Source organism: Vanellus vanellus (genome assembly GCF_965231255.1).
Source record: "Vanellus vanellus genome assembly, chromosome: Z".
Classification (NCBI taxonomy): Eukaryota; Metazoa; Chordata; class Aves; order Charadriiformes; family Charadriidae; genus Vanellus; species Vanellus vanellus.
This window is the reverse complement of record NC_138908.1, coordinates 83,037,562-83,061,709: the sequence shown is the minus strand read 5'-3', so window position 1 is coordinate 83,061,709 and position 24,148 is coordinate 83,037,562. Positions and strand designations below refer to the sequence as shown.

The following is a 24,148-nucleotide window of genomic DNA, read 5'->3' as shown; positions in this document are numbered from 1 at the left end:
AATACTGTAAAAGTATTGAATAAGAGTGATAAATCTAGGTGTTGATTTACAATGGAGAAGGATTGCTCCAGAACTCGAGTCTCATTTAAACAATTTCTTTTCAATATTGTTACTTTTGTGATTTTCATTTTCCCTGCATAACCATGTTCTAAGAGGTGCTGATAGAAAAACAGAACTACTTCTTCCCCTTCCAGAAGACCTTGTTATCCTCAATTCCAGACTTTCTCAACTGTTTGGTTTGCTTTTTGGGTAACAGTTCACAATTATCAGGCTTTTTGATTTGCGTGCATGTTTGTAAGCAGAAGGAGTAAAAAATTCAATAACCTCAGCAACGTAAGAGCCTCATCTTTCCCTAATCTTACAGAAATTCTTCTAATACCGTAGAAAAGACATTAAAAACTCATGCTGGTATGAGTGATAATGTGTCAGATTTTACTTCATTGTGAAACGTTGCCTAATTAGCTGTGAGAGAAACATCTCTGAGATCTGACAAGGAAAATATGTTCAGTTCAAAGTCATGTCTGTAGTGAAGAACACTTTTAAATTCATATACTGCAAATTATGTGATATTTATCTCCACTGAGATAAATAACTCCCCTGAGATAAACATAAATTTAAGCAAATGAGTAGGAAATAAATTGCTGATGACAAAATTCTGGGAATATTCAAATGTATTGATTAATTCAAATTTTTATTGGGATTTTAGCAATATCCTGGTGTCAGTTTTCTGGCTTTAGATCTATCTTCAGAAATGTTTCCTTCTTTCTTTAAATATGATTTGAATACAATTGTTATCACTGGAAAAATTGTGTTGGATGTTAAAAGACTGGCTCAGAGAATTTCTGAGCAAAATAATATATTTAAAATTTTGTTTACCTTTTGTATTGAAAAAGAAAGCCAACCTATTAAGCTATCCTAGTAAATTAAAATTTGGAAAAGATCATGAAAGTGATGATAAATTATCTATAAATCATATAATGTATAGTAGAAGTGTAAATATAGGTAATATGTTATAAAATATTTAACAGTAAATTGAATAAATCAGTCCTATACTTGATTAATTATGATACTATCAATCTAAAGCAGTAAATTTACCATTATTTGGTTTAGTTTTCTCTCCTGAATTTCATCCAAATCAGTTTTCTCTCGATAAAGTATTTTCATTTCAATGAAAGTTCATTCAGCAACAGGAAACAAGTTAATCATTCTAATCATCAGCACCTTTAAAAAACAGATCTGAATTTGAGAGAGATACAGGTTGTTGTTCAGGTCAGCAAGGACAGATAAACACTTAAACCATGTTAAGTTAAAAGGAATTGGGTGCCAACAATATCTGTGAATGTGGATGTTATCCTCTACAAGACTTTAACTGATATATTGAGAAATCTTAGCATTGGTAAGAAAAAAAGAAAAAAAAAAAAAAAAAAAAAAAAAAGCTGGTCTGTGTTTTAACCCTGAATCAGAATTCTGTGAGGGGTTAAATGGAAGAGTTGTATCTTCCTCTTTGATGTGTCATCAATTTTCCAGACCAGATATTTGAAGTAAAGTTGGTACCACATTACAGAACAGCAACTATTCTCCCACTCGCAAGAAAATACAGCTGCTGTCACTGCCAATTCATCGCTGCTTGATGTATGGGATATAATTTCACACGGAAGGTATCACAGGAGCTAACCACTAGTTTATGTTAGGAAACCTGCAAACAATGTCAATTTACCACTACCTGAAACAGCAGTAAACCAAGTCAGAGCATCTCAAGTTATCATTACGTGGAAACATGTCAGCAGTTACAAAAAGGGAGAGAAATAAATGTGGTTGCTAAAAGGTTTCTTTCCATGGAATGAAATGACTTTATCCTTCCCTGAAAGTCTTTTTCACAGTGAGATAATCATACTTGAGACGGGTAGCTGCAAGCCAAGGCCCACTTGTGTAAAGAACTACCCTATACTTTTCTTCTTTACTGTACCTCCTTTGTAAAATTAATTTATCCATTGACTTTAATTGAAGTGTGTCTATATGGGGCCAGATGGGATCCACCCAAGGGTACTGAGGGAGCTGGTGGAAGTGCTCACCAGGCCACTTTGCATCATTTATGAGCAGTCCTGGATAACGGGGGGGTCGCAGCTGACTGAAGGGTGACAAATGTGACACCCATCCACAAGAAGGGCCAGAAGGAGGATCCAGGGAACTATAGGCTGGTCAGTCTGACCTCAGTACCTGGGAAGGTCATGGAACAGATCATCGTCAGTGCCATTACATGGCACATGCAGAACAAGGTGATCAGGCCCAGTCAGCATGGGTTTGTGAAAGGCAGGTCATGCCTGACAAACTTGATCTCCTTCTATGACAAGGTGACCCGCTTAGTGGATGAGGGAAAAGCTGTGGGTGTTAACTGCTTGGATTTTAGCAAAGCTTTTGACACCATTTCCCACAGTGTTCTCCTGGAGAAACTGGCTGTTCATGGCCTTGACAGGTGTCCTCTTCACTGGGTAAAAAACTGGCTGGATGGCCGTGCCCAGAGAGTGGTGGTGAATGGAGTTAAATCCAGTTGGAGTCCAGTCACAAGTGGTGTCCTCCAGGGCTCGGTGCTGGGGCCGGTTCACTTTAATATCTTTATCAATGACCTGGATGAGGGGATCGAATGCACCCTCAGTAAGTTTGCAGACGACACTAAACTAGGGGGGCGTGTTGATCTGCTTGAGGGTAGATTGGCTCTGCAGAGGGATCTGGACAGGCTGGACCGATGGGCCGAGGCCAATGATATGAGATTCAACAAGGCCAAGTGCCGGGTCCTGCACATGCAGCACTACAGGCTTGAAGAGTGTCTGGAAAGCTGCCTGGCGGAAAAGGACCTGGGGGTGTTGGTGGACAGCTGGCTGAATATGAGCCAGCAGTGTGCCCAGGTGGCCGAGAAGGCCAACAACATCCAGGCCTGTATCAGCAATAGTGTGGTGAGCAGGACTGGGGCAGTGATCATTCCCCTGTACTCGGCACTGGTGAGGCCCCACCTATAGTACTGCGTTCAGTTTTGGGCCCCTCACTACAAGAAGGACATTGAGGTGTTGGAGCGTGTCCAGAGAAGGGCTACAAAGCTGGTGAGGGGTGTGGAGGACAAATCTTATGAGGAATGACTGAGGGAACTGGGGTTGTTTAGCCTGGAGAAGAGGAGGCTGAGGGGAGACCTTATCACTCCCTACAGCTACCTGAAAGGAGGTTGTAGAGAGGTGGGGGCTGATCTCTTCTCCCTGGCGACAAGTGATAGGACAAGAGGAAATGGATTCAAGTTATGTCAGATGAGGTTTACATCAGATATTAGGGAAAGAAAATTCACTGAAAGGGTTATTAAACATCGGAGTAGGCAGCCCAGGGAGGTGGTGGATACACCTGGAGGTGTTTAAAGAAAGAGTAGATGTGGTACCTGCGGACATGGTTTAAAAGTGGTTTTGTCAGGGTAGGTTAATGGTTGGACTTGATGGTCTTAAAGGTCCCTTCCAACCTCAGCAATTCTATGATTCTATTTGTAAAGGTTCAAGATCAGCTCTATTGTTCTCTGCAATAAGATGTGAAAATTGAGTCTTTCTAGCTTTATTCAATCCATTATGTTTTAAAAATCACATTATACTGGGGTCTGGTTTAAAACCTTTTTATGTCATTACATTTCAGATTGCTCACTAATGGAAGGCTTAAGTTACTGTTGGATTTTGTAGCTGAAGTACGATAGAAGACACATTAAGATTTCTCACCAATTTTAACTTGATGGAAGAAACACAGTGGGAAAATGTGCTAATAGCAGCATTTACCAGAAGTAATTTCTGTTTATTAATGCATCTTGTCAAGTCGCACAAGCTAAGCAGGGTAGGGAATGTTCAGTACTTTTATGGGAGACCTTTCTGGTAGGGGTCAGGGATATACTACGGAGGAAATGGTGCATAAGTGGTAGCAATCTACCTTGTCATTATTGTTAATTTGTATCACATTATGATGATGTCTCTTATATGGGGAATACATACAGCTCTCATTTGCTTCCCTGTTTCCTCAAACACTTAACGGATTTTTTAACATGAATTTTACAATGCAGTGCATTCTGCCTTCCTATATATAGCACCAGGAACTGAGTCTGGATGTAGATATCAATATTAGAAGTTTTTACAGAATCACAGAATCACAGAATCACAGAATCACAGAATCATCAGAGTTGGAAGGGACCTCTAGAGATCATCTAGTCCAACTCCCCTGCTAAAGCAGGATTGCCTAGAGCACATTACTCAGGACTGCATCCAGGCGGGTCTTGAAAATCTCCAGGGAAGGGGACTCCACACCCTCCCTGGGCAGCCTGTGCCAGTGCTCTGTCACCTGAACCGTAAAGAAGTGTTTCCGTGTATTTGAACGGAACTTCCTGTGTTCTAACTTGTGCCCATTGCCCCTCGTCCTGTCACTTGGAACCAATGAAAAGAGCCTGGCTCCATCCTCCTTCAACCCACCCTTTAGATACTTGTATGCCATCATAAGGTCTCCCCTCAGCCTTCTCTTTTCCAGGCTAAAGAGTCCCAGCTCTCTCAGCCTTTCCTCATAAGGGAGATGCTCCAAGCCCTTAATCATCTTAGTTGCCCTTCGCTGGACTCGCTCCAGCAGTTCCCTGTCCCTCTTGAACTGGGGAGCCCAAAACTGGACACAGTATTCCAGTTGTGGCCTCAGCAGTGCAGAGTAGAGGGGGAGAATGACCTCCCTCGACCTACTGGCCACACTCTTCCCTATGCAGCCCAGGATTCCATTGGCCTTTTTGGCGACAAGGGCACATTGCTGGGCCATGGATAATTTACTGTCTACCACAACCCCCAGATCCTTCTCCTCAGAGCTACTTCCCAGCAGGTCAGCCCCTAACCTGTACTGGTGCCTAGCATTCTTCCTCCCCAGGTGCAGGACACTGCACTTGGTTTTGTTGAACCTCATTAGGTTCTTCTCTGCCCAGCTCTCCAGCCTGTCCAGGTCACGCTGGATGGCAGCACAGCCCTCTGGGGTGTCAGCCACCCCACCCAGTTTGGTATCATCAGCAAACTTGCTGAGGATACACTCTGTCCCCTCATCCAGGTCATTAATGAATATATTAAACAAAATAGGACCAAGTATTGACCCCTGGGGGACACCACTGGTTACAGGCCTCCAACTAGACTCTGTGCCGCTGATCACAACCCTCTGAGTTCTGTCCCGCAGCCAACTCTCAATCCACCTCACTGTCACCTCATCTAGCCCATACTTCCTCAGCTTCCTAATGAGGATGTCATGGGAGACAGTGTCAAAAGCCTTGCTAAAGTCAAGGTAGATGACATCCACGACTTTCCCCTCATCCAGCCAACCAGTTATAACATCATAGAAAGCTATCAGATTGGTCAAGCACGATTTACCCTTGGTAAATCCATGTTGACCACTTCCAATAACTTCCTGTTCCTCAACGTGCTTGGAGATGACATCCAGAATGAGTCGCTCCAATACCTTCCCAGGGACAGAGGTTAGACTAACCGGTCTGTAGTTCCCTGGGTCCTCCTTCTTGCCTTTTTTGAAGATTGGAGTGATGTCGGCCTTCCTCCAGTCCTCAGGCACCTCTCCTGTTCTCCATGACCGTTCAAAGACGATGGAGAGTGGTCTAGCAATAACATCCGCCAGCTCTCTCAGCACTCGCGGATGCATGCCATCAGGGCCCATGGACTTGTGATGGTCCAGCTTGGCCAAGTGGTCTCTGACCCGGTCCTCCTCAACTGAGGGAAAATCTTCCACTCTCCAGACCTCCCACTTTGCCTTCAGAGTGTGGGATTCATGAGGGACAGCTTTAGCAGTGAAGACCGAAGAAAAGAAGGCATTCAGTAACTCTGCCTTCTCTGCGTCCTCCACCACTAGGGCACCTGTCTCATTCACCAGTGGGCCTACATTTTCCCTAGTCTTCCTTTTTCTATTGATATATTCAAAGAACCTTTTCTTATTGTCTTTAACTGCAGTGGCCAAGCTGAGTTCTGATTGAGCTTTGGCCCTTCTCGTTTTCCCCCTACATAGCTTTGTTATATCTTGATAGTCCTCATAAGTTGCCAACCCCCTTTTCCAGAGAATGTAAACTTTTCTTTTTTTCCTGAGGTCCAGCCAAAGTTCTCTATTTAGCGAGGCTGGTCGTCTTCCCCGTCTGCTCGTTTTTCGAGACAAGGGGATGGCCTTCTCCTGCGCTTTTAAGAGCACCTGCTTGAAGTATGCCCAGCCTTCCTGGGCACCTTTGCTCTTCAAAACTGCCTCCCAAGGGACACTCTCGACCATGCTCCTAAACAGGCTAAAGTCTGCCCTTCGGAAATCCAAGGTGGCAGTTCTGCTGGCTCCCCGCCTTATGTGATCAAGAATTGAAAATTCTATCATTTCGTGATCACTCTGCCCAAGGCGACCTCCAACCTTTACATCCTCCACAAGACCTTCTCTGTTAACAAAGAGTAGGTCCAGTAGGGCACTTCCCCTAGTTGGTTCCTTCACCAGCTGTGTTAGGAAGTTGTCTTCCACACACTCCAGGAACCTCCATGACTGTTCCCTCTCTGCTGCATTGTATTTCCAGCAGACGTCTGGGAAGTTGAAGTCCCCCACAAGAACAAGGGCAGATGATTGTGCGACCTCTGCCAGCTGCTTATAGAATACTTCATCGGTTTCTACATCCTGATTAGGAGGTCTATAGCAAACTCCCATCACGATGTCTGCCTTATTGGCCTTCCCCTTAATTTTTATCCATACACACTCAGTGTTGTCATCCACACTGTTAAGTTCCAGGCATTCAAAACTGCCCCTAACATAGAGGGCCACCCCACCACCTCTCCTTCCTTGCCTATCCTTTTTGAAGAGTTGGTAGCCATCCATTACAGCACTCCACTTGTGTGTGTCCTCCCACCACGTTTCTGTGATGGCGACTATATCATAGTTTCCTTACTGTACTATGGCCTCCAGCTCCTCCTGTTTATTTCCCATGCTGCGTGCATTTTTAGTACAACCATTTTTCACTAGAATTTGAGAATCAGAAGATGTGGAATTTTTCTGCAGTGAGAGCACTTTTGCTGAAAGTTTCTCAAGTCCCAGATAAAATTTTGTGCAATTTCTCTTTCTTTCCTTCAGCACCGGCTGGAAAGCTGTAACCAGTACCTGGTTAGAGTACCTGGACAGAATGTGTCTTTGTTCCACTGATCACACTTTGAAGAGAAATAGTGAGAACCCATGTCCTCACATCTAATGCTTGTGAGAAAGAGCAGCTAGAGATATACCCTGAGGACATAGATTAGTCATGTCTTTTTAGTCATTCAAGGTGGGTCTGAAAACAAAACAAAGATTTTTTTTCTGTCTTTTCTTTCTGAGAGTGATTCTCGTTATCTGCTTCCTAATTATTTGCTTTTACGCTGGAGACAAATATTGCCACAATGTATAAATTTCTGAATTAAGTCGTAGAACCTTAGAATGGTTTATGTTGAAAGGGACCTTAAAGATCATCTGGTTCCAACCCTTTGTTTCCTTCTGATGCAAGAGGAGGAATTATAGAACTGTGAATAATCTCCAAAGAAAACTCTTTTCTGCTTTGCTCTGTCACCATCAACTCCAACACATTTTGGCTACAGTCTGCCCCTACTTTATACTGTCAGAGGGTACAAAGCTATATGAACAAGCCTTTCTTCCGTTCTGCAGTCCAAACGACAAAACTAGCTCTCCTATTTCAATCCCTATAAATGCTATTTTTTTATTTTGGTTCATTTCCCTCTTGAGACTTATTTTAACATGTTTCCCTAGTAGTTTTGTGTGTTAAGCTTTGTTAACAAGGAGATGAGGGAACTAGCTGGGACCCTCTGGAGCGAGAGAAAGACCATGACTTTCCTGGCAAGAAAGTGCGGATTTCCAGGGATGAAATGGGATGCCCGACAATTAGGGTCAGAACTGACAGGAGCAAACAGGAGATGGACAGGCCTGGGAGGAGATGGAAATAATTTTTCAGGGGACCTCAGAAGCCTGGGCAGTGCTTTCTGCAACTCGGTCTTTAACCAGGACCAAGTCAACAGACAAGTTAACAGAAGGATCCATCCGTAAGAATTGAATGGAGGAGGAGGAGTTCCCAGTTTCTCTTCTGGCTGTCCTAGTAACTTGAGTTTTCTCTGTTTAAAATTTACATGTTCTGGTGTTTTGTGTGTTTGATTTTCATTCTAATAAGACAGATTTAATTTAAAGACTTAGGGGTTTTAAGACTCTGCCCTTCTGTTGCTTACCGCTCTTTGCTGTGGAATTCAGCTTCGGTAGGTGAGCAAAACACATATGACCTTAGCAAAAAACAGCATAAAAAGCAATGTTGTATCAGCAGCCTAGCGTATGCAATAGATTGTTGTACAGCAAGCTTCTGTATTTTTCTAGTGCACCCAAATGAATTTAACACAGAGAAATAAAATTTAGCTTGCCTTCATTTCACAACCAACATTCAATAAATAATACATCGTAATACCTAAAAAATTAATAATTGCAGCTCACAGACTTTGCAGCATTCCTTCTTGACGTGATGTGGTAATGCTCTTATGCTATTTCTTACAGGGTATAACAATGTAAAAATGGCTGTACTGAGTCAGAACAAAGGTGCCTTTAAGCTCTTATCCTATCAGTGAATCTTGCCGGCAGTGGTTGTTTTGGGAAGAATATACGAACAAAATAAAAGATATTAAAACTTCTGCTTGAAAGTCTTCAGTATGAAGTGCTTATCATGGGGTGAGATCTTTGAGTTTATTAGATTCGGTTTTAAAAAAATCCAAGTTTTTAGTCCAGCAATGCACTTTGTCATTTATGATGTCATTGGACAATCATTTATTTAGCTATATTCACTGTGCAAAAATATTTTACTGTTAGATAATATTGCCTGGTATCTCTATTTACCTTCCCCATACTCTTAAAATTCCATAAAACTCTGCATTAGGTGTCACTGTTCTTCTCATTCGTCTTTTTGACCAAAAGAGATACTCCTTATATACTCTACACATACCTTCTGCTAGACATAACCTTCAGCCACTATGGATGTTCAATGCTCAGATATGACACAACAGATGCCTCAACGATGGGAAATGGGTAATCCCATTGATTTCAGTGACGATCTTTTCTCCACTGACATCAAACAACCTCTCTCCCCTTTGACATGGTAGCTGTTCTTTGGCAATTTTGGTTTGTGCTGATGTGAAACACTTGAATGTGACAACATTATTTCAGCATTCTGACTCCTTGTGTTTTGGTTCAGGTGATTACTGCTGTCATTCTAAAACATACTGTGATCTAAATACAACATGCATAGATAAAATAAATACAAATAAAACAGAGGAAGTATTCTGTATACTCAAATCACATAGTCCTTTGTGACCTGAAAAGCTGCTGTTTGATAGAGATTTCTGCCATATCATAAGATTTCTTCGTAAGGGATAGGAAAAAAGATAACAGTGCTGTATCTCAGATGTGCAACACATTTTGTTCAAAACAGCAAAGGCTGCAGATGGGCTAGCTTTAACTGCATGAATTGTATACAAAGCTTTCTCAGATTATTGGGACTTTTTCTTTTTCTTTTTCTTTTTTTTTTTTTTCTTAAAATATTCTAGCATTATTGGTGTCAAAGTTGCTGTGACTGTTAATGCAATTCAGAGAGCAGATAAGATTTTGGAAAAACTACTGTCTTCACCTCTTGCTGTTCTTCATATATGTGTTTGCACATTGTTATTACAAAGTCTGTTTGATAAGATTCAATGGATGGAAGAATGATTGCAAATGACTTTTTACTTGACAAGTCAATCTAAAAATTCAGGAATGAGGTCCAAAAGAGTTAGTTATAAGGATGTTTGTCATTTTTCCAAGTCAATGAAACACAAGTCAACATTCCGATTTTCAGGTATGAACATCTGAAAAGATCATACATTTTAAAATATGGTACCTGGGGTCTTGTGGGTTTGAAACCATCAGAAAGACCAGAACTGTTCAAACTATCTAGTATTTCAGGGATAAAATAGTAGTAATAAAGTGCTTGTCTAGTTGCTGAAATAGTCTAACTTTGATACTGTAACTTTTTTACATATTTAGTTATATACAAACACCTTATCAAAAGAATAAAATCGGGTATGTTCAACATGCCCTGACCATGTTTTTAGAAAGTTGTTTAATTTTGTAGATTGATAGAGGCAAGGATGTCTCTTAACACTTTAGTATATGGATTAGTTTTTCTTTCTTGCGACAGTCTCTTCCTTTGGTGCACACTTTGTTAATATGATCATCTGTTTTGTTTTCAGGCTCTATAGCTTCTTTGCCACCTCTACCGTATTTTATTATTTTTTAAGCCCACCTTCTATGCTAGTATCTTTGAAACTTCAATGTTTATAAAAACACAAGTTAAAGATTTGCTGGAATGGTGGATCTAAAGTGAATCAACCATACGGAACTAGAGATCTTTGAGTTACAACTACTGTGATCATTTTGTTAGACTGTTTAAAATGTAGGATTTTGTGATGAGGACAAAGATGTTTTTGGAAACAGATTAATATATGATCATATACAGCACCCAGGAGAGCATGAATATGTGGAAGCTCTTGGGTGAATAAAGAGGGCTAGGAAGATCAGGATCAGGGATGCTATTACCATAAAGAAGATTGTGTAAGCTCGCAACGTACTCTCCAGCCTTGAAAAACAGGTACAGGACTACCTTCAAAGTTGTAGATACAAGTCAAATTTAGAACAAATTAGAAGGACAGTGGGATTCTGCTCTACCTGCTCTCACAACTTCATGGGTACTGAATTATTTTCTTTTTTTGTTGGCCTGTGGACCCCCACATATATATTTTAAAAAGTTGATACCTTCTTTACTTGAAATTTAATATTGCTGCACTGATCAAAAGTGTGCTTTAGAATTAATAATATAACCTTGGCCTTTTTCTAAACATGACATTGCCTACTGTGAGATAAATAAAATATCATTAGGAAGAGAGCAGGAATTATATTGAAAGTAGCAGACAGGACTAAGTTTATTATTCATAGAAAACATACATATTTCAGTGCCAGCATAGGTATCACGTATAACTTTCCGGATAGTTAATGAACATTGGGTAAGCATAATTGGAAACAACTAAAAATTAAATGGAGGATCTGAATTCATTTTTTATTCTGAAAACACAAGAGAACTTTAAAGTTATATGCTCATGCATATCAGGTTTACATTTATTCAGCTGAGGCAATCCGTTCTTGCTTAGCTACAGATGGATATAAAGAAGATACTATTCATCTCAAACAATGATCCTTTTACTTATCATAGTTGTCATGTGATGTGCATGTCCCATTTAAGTGGAATGATCTTCACAGTGTTATAAAATATTCATGAAAAATTTTCAGGCAATTTACAATTCAAAATGCTTCACAATATCTGCTATGGATTAAAATGTTTTTGTTTTGTTTTGTTTGGGTTTTTTTTAGCATTTTTTAACTGAGTCTGCTTTTACGTGTATACATATTTATTAAAATATCAGTCTTATACATTTATTCTGATTTAATATCTTGCTTTAAAGCCACATTTTGATGCAGTGCTTTGTGTGTGACATAAATTAGAGTTAAAGGTCCCTAATTTACACATCTGTAAAAATTTGTAGAAGTATTATTTGGATTTCCAAAAGAAAATGGCCACAAAAATATCTGATGATGCCTTCGTTTTGTTAGGTGTAAGTGTTAATTTAGATGGAAAGAGCTGTCCTACCGGGGAGCCCAGACAGAGTTGGTTATAAGCATGTCTAATTCCTGAGGCTCCAGATGAGTTGTCTCATTTCACACCAGTAGTGGTTGAGCATTCTTTTCCTCTGGGAAGCATTCCGCCGACCTCTGACCATCATTCAGAACTAATTTTTGCATGTCCAGCAGCCAAGACTGTGGAATATCCAGTAAATCTAGACTCAACTGTTGGTGTACATCAGACCTGAGGTTTCCTTGTCCTCCATCCTCATGGAGGTTTTGTTATTTGAAGTCAAAAGCTAGTTGTTCCTTTCCCTTACGGAAAGTCGCCTGTTATGCCTGCTCCGAAAACACTTGAGGCACTAATATTCAGTAGGTTTTAACAGAAAATGCTAATTCTTATTTCAAAGAACACACAGAGTAAGATAGGTTGCAAATCCCATCTCTTATACCCCAGCTTCCTTATTTTACATTGTAATTCAGTGATTTAAAAGATTAGACAGTGTACCTCAATTCCTTCTGCCTGAAAAAAAACAACCCATGTAACCTGTTTCTGGGAGAGGGTGCTAATGTCCATGCAAGAGGTGACAAGCGCTAAGGAGGCCAAAGAGGTTCCTCACCCTGGTGTTAGGAGGAGCCCTTGACAAAGGGCTGTCATGAAAACAGCCCTTGTAGTGGGACTACATGCATGAAAAGAAGTTTTTTCTCATTGCCCTAGCCAGCTGACTGTAAGATGGTTTTATTTCATTAAGTAGAGAGCTTCTCTGAACACCTTTCTCAAATTCTGTACTTCTCCCAATTCATTTTATGTATAGCCAAATCGGATCACGTAGAGGCATACACAAGTCAGTATAGTTGCACTTGACATTACAAGACATAAGTTCCTCTTCTGATCTGTCTCTAAAGCACTGTGTGCAGCCAATGTTCCTATGAAGGTTTTGATGATGCATATTCACACACAGAGAGTGGTCTGGGAGATATACATTTACATATCCCAGTGGTTAACATTTTGCACCTTACAGTAGAAAATCAGTAGGATGCTTTCAAATTATTTCAGTCATCTTACATCCAGTGGATTGAATAAGGATATAAATGATATATTGATTTGGAGATGGGTCAGGAGAGAGGAAAAATGTTTGCCATGAGTTCTGTGTGTCCTCTAAGAATTTCCATTTTAGTTGTAACAACACATTTTGTTATGCAGGCATAGCTCCAAAAGGAAACAGAATGAGATCAGATACAGAGTAGTTTGCTTTAAAAAAAAAAAAAAAAAAAAAAAAAAAAAAGGCTTGGCAAGAAAAATCAGCAGGTAGTGAAACAAACTGAATTTATTTGTGTTACAGGCCCTCAGAAAGCTCAAAATGCGTAGGCATAAACCATATGAACAGCATCTCTGCTAGCTGCCTTGCTTCTCAGAGAAAACTAGGCAGATCACATTAGGCATCAATTTATTCTTCATAAAGCACTAAGAGTTATCATATGGAGGAGCCTAAAAATCTGCTGTAGTTAAAAAAAACAAACAAACAGGTGTCCTGGAAATGAAAGTATCCCAACATATACAATACTTAAAAGTAATGCATCTAACGACAGATAATATAGAAGACCTGAGTGTCACTGCACGTAGATTTATTCCCCGATAATATGTATAGACTGAATGAGCTTTTTTAATACAGTTACCCTCTCTGAGTTACTATGAATTTATAATGCTGTTCCTTAACTTTTATATTTGTCTACACTAAAGATGCAATAATTTATTAACATGGTAATAAATGTTTAATGCTCCTTGTCTGTATAATTTTGTAAAACTATCTCCTCAACCCCCTGATTCTTGAAAATATAAGAAGGACAAACATTAAACTAAAACAATGTTGCTTTAAGAATGGGTGTATTTATATGCAGAATTTTTTAAAATGTCACATTTCTTGTTCATATCCTCTGATTTTAAAGGTAACTGAAATGTTCAAGACATAAGACAGAATCTCATATTTGGTTTAACGTGTTGTGACTGATAGTTGTCATTCAGGTGGGGTACTTTTTTTAGCAGATAGCAATGATAGTGGAATTTTAATGCAGGCGTTAAAAAACCATGAACAATTAAAATAATGAAATTGGCTTAAAAATAAAACAATATTTTAAAAACATCTTATTTTCCCCCCCTTCTATTCAATTGGAATTCACCTATTTCACTTTTGAAGGTCTGTTCTTCACAGCTCTCAGTGTTAGGTAGATTCCTCTACTTTTCAAATGAGCTGAGATTCAAACTGAAAAATAACATAACAGAATCACAGAATCACAGAATCACAGAATCACAGAATCATCAGAGTTGGAAGGGACCTCTAGAGATCATCTAGTCCAACTCCCCTGCTAAAGCAGGATTGCCCAGAGCACATTACTCAGGACTGCATCCAGGCGGGTCTTGAAAATCTCCAGAGAAGGGGACTCCACACCCTCCCTGGGCAGCCTGTGCCAGTGCTCTGTCACCTGAACCGTAAAGAACTGTTTCCGTGTATTTGAACGGAACTTCCTGTGTTCTAACTTGTGCCCATTGCCCCTCGTCCTGTCACTGGGAACCATTGAAAAGAGCCTGGCTCCATCCTCCTTCAACCCACCCTTTAGATACTTGTACGCCATAATAAGGTCTCCCCTCAGCCTTCTCTTCTCCAGGCTAAAGAGTCCCAGCTCTCTCAGCCTTTCCTCATAAGGGAGATGCTCCAAGCCCTTAATCATCTTAGTTGCCCTTTGCTGGACTCGGTCCAGCAGTTCCCTGTCCCTCTTGAACTGGGGAGCCCAAAACTGGACACAGTATTCCAGTTGTGGCCTCACCAGTGCCGAGTAGAGGGGGAGAATGACCTCCCTCGACCTACTGGCCACACTCTTCCCTATGCAGCCCAGGATTCCATTGGCCTTTTTGGCGACAAGGGCACATTGCTGGGCCATGGATAATTTACTGTCTACCACAACCCCCAGATCCTTCTCCTCCAAGCTGCTTCCCAGCAGGTCCGCCCCTAACCTGTACTGGTGCCTAGCATTCTTCCTCCCCAGGTGCAGGACCTTGCACTTGCTTTTGTTGAACCTCATTAGGTTCTTCTCTGCCCAGCTCTCCAGCCTGTCCAGGTCACGCTGGATGGCAGCATGGCCCTCTGGGGTGTCAGCCACCCCACCCAGTTTGGTATCATCAGCAAACTTGCTGAGGATACACTCTGTCCCCTCATCCAGGTCATTAATGAATATATTAAACAAAATTGGACCGAGTATTGACCCCTGGGGGACACCACTGGTTACAGGCCTCCAACTAGACTCTGTGCCGCTGATCACAACCCTCTGAGTTCTGTCCCGCAGCCAACTCTCAATCCACCTCACTGTCACCTCATCTAGCCCATACTTCCTCAGCTTCCTAATGAGGATGTCATGGGAGACAGTGTCAAAAGCCTTGCTAAAGTCAAGGTAGATGACATCCACAACTTTCCCCTCATCCAGCCAACCAGTTATAACATCATAGAAAGCTATCAGATTGGTCAAGCATGATTTACCCTTGGTTAATCCATGTTGACCACTTCCAATAACTTCCTGTTCCTCAGCGTGTTTGGAGATGACATCCAGAATGAGTCGCTCCCATGTTGTTCTGACAACTGATGGTATTACTGTCAACATGAGATACCAAACCTGGTTATTTGAAGTCTGTGAACTTTAGACGGCATGTTGGAAACTTATGTTTGGGCTATAGGGTTAGGGTTAGGGTTAGGGTTAGGGTTAACCCTAACCCTAACCCTAACCCTAACCCTAACCCTAACCCTAACTATGTGGATATGAATGCTTCTGGCTTTCTACATAAATTGGAATTTCACTTCCAGAGCGCCACCTCTTCCAAATGATGCAAAGCAATTTTTCTGCAGACTAATGTAACTTTCCTAAAATTTCTGAAAGCAGGTAATAGTCAGCCATAAGACAATCTGTTCAGAGGAAACCAAGCTCTAGGTTGTTAATAAAAACTTTTGTCTGCTGCATCAAGTTTAATGAGTTAGGTGTTCCTAAAATGCAACAAAAACCAAATCAAGTACTGTAGTTAGTGACATTTTGTAACATCATGATAACTTTTATAAATCAGCCTTGTAAATTATATTTTATCTTTTCTTTTTGATAATTTTTGTCTGTAGACAATATCAGGTTAACAGTATTTACCAAGTGTTAAAAAAGTTGTAACATTTTAATACAGCAATTGATAAAATACAGTTTAAAAAGGAAGAAATTAAGACAAATAAAGAAGTTTAATTAATTTTTTTCCATTTATCAGTTCTTGTTTATCACTGTAATACCAATGCGTTCTTGTGGCTGTAGACATAAATAACTTTTGACTTACTTTCTAAGCTGATACTTGGATGAGTGAATTCTCTACATGTTCTTTTCCTTGTTGTCATTTAAAGACAGTAATATAATTCTTTTTTTCTTCCCTCTGTCTTTCTTCTCTGCAGCAATGACAATGCAGTTCATAAGCCATCGTTTCCCTGACTATCATGATCCAACTATAGGTGAGTAGAGACTATTCTCTCTTCATCCCTTTCAATCTCTGCTTATTCAAGATTGCCACACAGTGAGAAGCTGCCCTAAATAACACTTAGACAAAAGCAAGATTTGACAACTTTAGATTAAATGTTAATTTTGTGATGACAATTAAATTGTGTCATGGTCATAGCACAGTGGGTTTTTTTCCTGAAATACTTTACACAAAATCTTTCGACAACAAATTTGTGGCTTCATGCTCTATTAATGGCTATGCAGTTATAATCACAGAAACTAAAAATTTTACAAGGTAGAAACCAATTTTTCAAAATACTAAGATAATGTAAAAACTCCAGTTTGAAATGCGTTTTTAAAAATTTTGTTATTTTGGTACTGTTTTCCACTTTTAAACACTTAGCTGACCTTCTCTAGAAAAATCAATTGCCTACTAAATGTAATCTACTGGAGTTGTGCTGTGAGATCACATACTTTGCTAACTCCACTAGGTTCACCTACATTATAAACTTAAGTAATCATAAATATTCATATATATCTGTAATACAATGCAAGGCATCATCTTTACATGCTGACCATTGGACAACTATATGACTGGGGTACAATGGGATAGTGAGCTGGAAGAGAGCTCTGGGATCAATAGAACTGAGTTTCTATTTCTAAACCAGTTAAAATTGTGGCAAAAATCATGTCTCATGGAAACATTTCAAAAGTTTTTCCCCTTTCTAAGTTGGGTACAAATTTGGAAGATATTTACAGGGTATAAACCCATGTAATTTAATGCCTTGAACAGCCCTGAATTCTTGTTGTTGTATTGAGTATCATCTATTGATATATCTACTTGAAGTCCACCAGGCGCCCAGCAGGATGTCTCCTGGTCGGCGTCTGGTGGACATCAGGTTGAACATGATCCAACAATGTGCCCTGGCAGCAAAGAATGCTCATGGTTTCCTGAGCTGCATCAGGAGAAGTGTTGACAGGAAGTTGTTGGAGATGATCCTTCCCCTCTACTCAGTACTGTTGAGGCCCCACCTGGAGTACCATGTCCAATTCTGTGCTTCCCAGAACAGGAGAGCATTGGCAGGGTGCCCAGAGAGGTTGTGGAGTCTCCATCCTTGGAGATACTCAAAACTGTATAGGCATAGTCCTGGGCAGCCTGTTCTAGGTAGCCCTGCTAGAGTAAGAGTTTGGACCAGATGACCTCCAGATCTCCTTTCTTGCTGTTGAGCATCTTTTGGGCAGTATTATAATTATTAACATGAATGAATGCAGTAAAAGATGTATGTCGCATTGAAATCAGCAAAACTGAATGTTTATTCATTTAAGGGTTGCTTTATTAGTTAGTTTCACTTATATTTCCATTTATAGGGACTATCCATGTGTAATATTCAGTTATACCTAGAATAAGATGGCAGAATCTGGACCTCGTAAGTGGGAAGCACTAACAATATCATTATTTACAAAGATTGCTTTGGGGAAAAAAAAAAAGAAAAAGTTTTTCCAGCATCCTCAATCAAAACAATTTTTTGTTATCTTTTCATATTTTATCTTTACATTTTCAAAAAATTTCAAACTCAGGTTTAACATCTATAAAGTTACAGCATGGCTAAGTAGAACAGCTAATGATATTATTTCTTCTGATCTGTTATTTCTATCGTATCTCACATTTCCTGAATATTAACCCCTGGTAAATTGTGCTATTTTAATGATAAAATCCCCTCCCATGTATAAACTCTTCATGCCTTTAGTAATTTTATAACCATTAAAAATATTACAAAATAAAAATGAGATATGTCAACTCTAAAGAATGTAAAACTGCTATGGAATTGCTACAAATTCATTTGTAGTACTCAGGAAAAAAATAATCATTAGATCTAATTGGAAAAAAGGAGCATTAGTAGTTACTGACACCATTAAGTTATGTACATACACCCATATTTACTATTAGCTATCCACCTGTCATCTGTATTTATCCATATATTGTATCTTGTCATAATCTTAACTTATTGGTCCCTAGACACTGCCACAATATGAATAATAGATAATCATAAAGAGAAGGAAAGCTTATGATGCATTATAAGTACATACTGCAGCAATGCCTAGGGGACCTAAACTGGATGAAGGTCTCCTTGAATAACAGACAGCTTCTACTCTTTAAAACCAACACTCTAAGTAGGAGAAGAGAGAGGGAGATAGAGAACAGAAAAATGAAATATCACATTCAAACCCACGCACTTGGCTAGAGGCAGAACTGGAAGTATGACTCTGAGTTTTACCTGTTCAGCACTTCTGTCTCTCAGAACATGCTGAGGACGTCCTGAGAAAGGCTTATTTCTACTCATGCTCTAAAACTTGTAGAAAGGTATAATTCTCGGCTAAGTATGTACGCTTCCTCTTGGGTGAATATGTGTTATGACCCCTCTAAATTGGACATGAAACCAAAATTCAAATAGAAGGAATCATTTGTTATGTGACCTATAATAAAAAACAAATAGATTTAAAAATATCAATCCACTGAAAAAGTTAATACTGTTGAGATAGCTATTCCTACTTTTGAGATCCTGGTTTCAAATCACAGAATTAATCTCAGTTGTTTTGGGTTTTTTTGTACATCCACCAATAGGTATATTTTAATGATTTTCCACCAGTCTAATAAAATATTACAGTTCTAGAGAAATTTCTGGGCTATCAGAAGGAAAGGTGATCCAGAATTAGTTTATCCAGAGTCAAGGCTGTGCTGATACCAGGAGCTGCCAGAGGGAGGTTATTCCTTGAAGGTCACAAAGAGTGAGCTACAAGCAGATGTTTTGGGTCAGGGGGAAGTTATCGTGTTGGTGCAGAAGAGTGATCTATCTAGCCAGAGTTTTGTTTCTCACAGTAACCCAACTGCAGACAATGAGGAAACAAAAAATAGGCTACGCATGAAATGTGCCTGCACTCTGGCAAAGTGGCGAAGCAGAAAATTGAATGTAACTTTAGCTATTTCTGAGATCCTAGAATCACAGAATAATAGAATAGTTTTGGTTGGAAAGGACCTTGAAGATCATCTAGTACCAACCACCCTGTCATGGCCAGGTGCACCTTCCACTAGACCAGGTTGCTCAAAGCCCCATCCAACCTGGCCTTGAACGCCTCCAGGGATGGGGCAGCCACAACCTCCCTGTGCAACCTGGGCCAGTGTCTCACCACCCTTAGTGCAAAGAATGTTTTCCTAACATCTAATCTAAATCTACACTCTTTCAGTTTAAAAGCATTTACCCCTCCTCCTATCGCTACACTCCCTGATAAAGAGTCCCTCCCTATCTTTCCTGGAGGCTCCTTTAGGTACTAGAAGGGGCTATATGTCTCCTCGGAGCCTTCTTGTCTCCAGGCTGAACAACCTCACCTCTCTCAGCCTGTCCTCACAGCAGAGGTGTTCCATCCTTCTTTGTGTCCTTCCTTCATTCTTTGTGTCCTTCTCTGGACTTGCTCCAATAGGTCCATGTCCTTCCTGTATTTGGGTCACTGATCTCTCTGCATCTCAATATGTATCCTTTCTTTTGTGTCATACATTTTAGGCCACTTTCATTCCTCAGCAATTTGTATTCTGTTTATGGGACTCATGAGCTGTCCTGAACTTTTCTGGGCACACTGACCTCAGATTTAAGCGTACTTCTTTGAAAATAACATATTCTGCCTACCTGTGGTTTTATTTGTCTTTGGACATTTAAAGGGAAAACAATTTCTGTCGGTGTCACTGAGAGGGTGATATTCTCTGGAAATAACAAAAAAATGTTTTATGATGTGTTTGAATGATAATCCATGGATTTCCAGCATTAACCAAACTGCTGAGTTAACTGTGTTCCTGTTGAGCTTTAAGATAAGGTCTATTGTTTCTTTTGCTTTAAATGGACACAATAATCTAATAAATACCAACATATTTTTCGTAATGTTCTTGCACTAGCTACTCCATTCTCCATGTTTTCTGTGGCGTGAGATTGTGGCAGCGGTAACCATGATAGTTAACTGTGCAAATTTAGCCATGATTTAAGAAGGTAGTGATGACAATTGATAGTGTACCTCCTTGCATTTGATAGGAATTTTTCTAAGGCGTGTCCTAATAGATATGGATGGGCAGAGGGTTGTGAAATAGAGGGGACCTTTGTAAATAGCATCATTGTCTTTGAAATCCCAGAAGCCTATCACTTTCCGTTTTACTGGAAAGACTTCAATGAATACCGGGACTAGTAAGTCTTTATAACCACCCATTTAGCTTTTTGTTGTCCTCCTTAAGCATTGACCTGGGAGTGGAATAACAATTTCAGCTGGTTTTCATTTCTGTACATTCCTGTGAAATACATTTGCATCAAGATAAAAAAGACAGAGGACAATAAACCTTTCCCACAGCACATGAGCATAGGACTGACACAATCTGGTTGATATTCTAGTTGGAAAGCAGAACCAGCTACATGCAGTAGATACAAAGGATCCACAAAACCATCTTGTATGATCAGTTAGGAACACATAAAAAACCTGAAACAAGGAATCTACAATACTTCTTGCTTTGACTTAAAAATGCATGGCTGCCAACTGGTTTCATGTTTTATTTCATAAAAGCCCAAATCCTTTCAATCCTAAGAAATGTTCCGATGTTCAATTCTCTTAGTATAATGACTACATTTTCTGTCCTGACCTATTAATTGCTCCATAGGAGCATAGCCATGGGCAATCGACTTTTGAAGATTTTTAGAAGACTTCTTTACTCCTTGTTTTATTTTTACTTTGTGTTTTATCTGTAAATTGATAAGACAGTGATCTTTAAAGGGAGTCAAAAGATGAGAATATATTTCTCTTTTGTCTAGTCCAACATGAGTCTATGGTGAAAATTGCTTACTCTTACTGACCAGAGAATACAGAGGAGTCCTTTCATTTGAATGTGCTGACAAATGTGCTTCCCCTTCCCACTTCTGCTTCCCTCCAAACCCACAGTTAGGAATTTGTCCTAAACATTGTGCAGTGATAATCATGTAGCTTTAAAAATGCAGAGGCATTATTTTCCCCTTTTATGTGACAGTCCCTAGGACCATGGATTTTCCTTATAATTCCTTTTCATTGTGGTTTGACATCATGTTACCAATGCATAAGAGTTTTCTCTTTCTGCAATGACTCATATCTCTAGCAATATAGTAGAAATATACAATTTGAATATAACGGTGCTTTGTACTTACAAAGTTTTTTTTCTGTTATCCACTGACATTTTTGAAATATTGCAGGGGATCTTGATCACAGAAAGCTGCTGTTACTGTGAAATGATGCAGAATTTTTCTTGAAAGGATATTTCAGTTACTGTATTATGTGATACATGTACTCATAAATTTGTATGCCATGCATGCATATATCCCAAACGTGCTAATTCAGATATTAAAAAAGCTATGCAAATAGATTTGGAATTATTTACTTGTTTTTCTTTCAGTGTTTATAGAAGGCGTACCTATACTTTTGAAGAATTTACTAGATGTGATGGACAGTCCAACACTTTTTTTAAATCCAAAACTTTTAAAAAGACTAATATAGGTTTCTTTGAGGGAGGAGGCTGGTTTTTGTTCTGTGGGTTTGGGTATATATATATTTTTTTTTTTTTTTTTTTAAGCGGTGCATGTCTGTTCCAATAGGAATTTATTCAAAGTCCTCTGTACAGTGTGGATCACATATATGGTGTGGAAATAAACAATCACAATAAACGGTCCCCTCTGATATATGAAACTTTCTTGTATTTTAGCTGGTTGTCTTAGTTTGGAAAAGCTGATTAGATGTAGAGAGACTCAAACTGCAGTCTTCACATATAGATATAAATAAATGTGTCAGTATTTGTATAAAATATAGAATAAACATTGCTTAAAAAGTTAAATGCTACCTGAAGTGCTAATTTTATTGCTGTCACTTTGAGTTTATGCCACCTCAAGATAAATTGGGAATAATGAGTGTATTTTAGGCTTGCTACAAACATTGCAGTTCAGAATTTTGTGACAGAAACATATTATTTTTGTTAGTAAATGAGGAGGGGAAGGACGAAATTCCTTTAGTATTAGACCATATGTGGGCAAAATTTCAGAGCTCAGCACTTCATGAAAATGAAATGATTTCAGCACACATTTAATATTTAATTGTAGTCAACAATGGGAACAATTTCCAAATGGCAGTGGATGTGATCATTTTCTGGAACAAATGAATAAGAGCAATTTACACTCTGTACAGTCTTTGGCAATATCACAGAGAGTTAATGCAAGTAGAGTGGCAGGAAAGGAAACATGACATAGTGTAGCAAACTGGACAGCCTCCAAGATGCTCATTAGCCATGTGACTAATCTTAAAATGAATACATAATGCAAACGAGATGCAAAAGCAGCTTCCTGCTTTGGTGAGATATCACTGCATGAGATTGTGTCAAATGAGCAGTTGAGGGCATTAAGGCTGTGTCAATGTCACACTTTAATTGAAATGGGTGTGGAATGGGAGGCACTTCAGCATTAAGCACATGAATTTCCATGAGGTTTCCTAACGAAGTAATACATTCACCAATGCATCAAATAAACCACATTTAAACTCATCTTTAATAAGATGGTGGAAATGACTGGGTGAATTTGAGAAAAAAAGAGAAAATGTGACTGAAAACATTCTCAAGTTTTGTAACACATATTAAAAAATATCTATGTGATAAAGAATATTATATCTGTTTTCAAGGTAGGAAAATTAAAAAGGATAAAGCGAGGGAAATACAAACTCATTGGTAATGACAGAGTGAAAGAAGGCAAAGATGGCACATGTCTACTAGATCAGGAGAAGCACATCTTGCCATAAAAGTACAATTGAAATTCATTTTTAAGGTACAAAAATCTTCTAGATCATTTCTACTATTATCTAAGATATGTATATGTGTATACTCCATCCCTAATTTCAATCTCATTCTCATTTTACCATAGAAGGTAAAATATTTGGATTGGACTAAACAAGCCACAGTGGGATTTTTCTCCAAAATAATTGTTGTGGTTTTTTTTAAAAATAATATGATTGATATCTAAACATCACTACTGCCTTACATTCGTCTTTCTCCATACATCTAATAGCCTTATCTGAGACTGAATAAACAACCTATATAAAATGATCTGGAACCAGTACAACTTGTCTCCAAAGACTGTCTCCAAGGGTATTCAGACTAATTGTGTAGACATAGCTAAATTACCTATATTTGTCTTCCATATTCATCATCATTTAAAATGAGAAATGGAGAATTTCAGTCTTTGCTCATTTCCCTTATCACAGGTTTCGAGAGCCATCTGAGATATCCTACAGTATCCTGCTTGGGTTCAGGTTGCTGATCCAGAATGCTGTGGAACTCCCACAGGTCTTGTGTCATCATCATCTAGTCCCCTGTGGATGTGACACAGGACGTATAGGGCACCAATTCCCTTCTAGTCCAGTAGAGGAAAGCCAGACGATATTCCCAAAGAGCTTATCAAGCAGCAAGGGTCATGTGTAGGTAACTGAATAGTCCATACTTCCATTAAGTGTAAGGGGATTTCAAATAACCACCTTGCATGTAGACACATATTTTGTAGCTGTCTAAATGTAGGTGCCTGAACCTGAATTGCAGTGCCTTCCCTGACAGCTCATCAGATCAAGGGCCTTCACAGATCATGATGATATCTCTCAGAGTGTCTGGATAGATGTTCTACAGTGAAGTGAGGAAAACGTAGACTGGGAATCACCATGTAGAATATTTCTTAAGGTGGCAAAAGAAAGAATATCACTGGCACGTGTCTGGCAGCATAGGTGCTCCCACGGTAAGATTAAAAAAAACCCCATGAATAGGAAGGAGGGCATAGTATTAAGAAATTAAGAATGTAAGAAGTGCCTAAACTGCTCGGTTAGT

General features: G+C 39.3%; 1 protein-coding gene across 1 annotated transcript in view; it reads left to right on the top strand.

Moving 5' to 3' along the window:
* The window catches only part of RIT2 (Ras like without CAAX 2), a gene marked incomplete at both ends in the record, with an annotated part of 195,958 nt that overhangs the window by 41,489 nt on the left and 130,321 nt on the right, over window positions 1-24,148 (top strand). Inside the window, one exon of the mRNA XM_082497752.1 lies at window positions 16,197-16,253. Coding sequence (XP_082353878.1) covers window positions 16,197-16,253 — 57 coding nt within the window. The remainder of the gene's footprint in view (window positions 1-16,196; window positions 16,254-24,148) is intronic.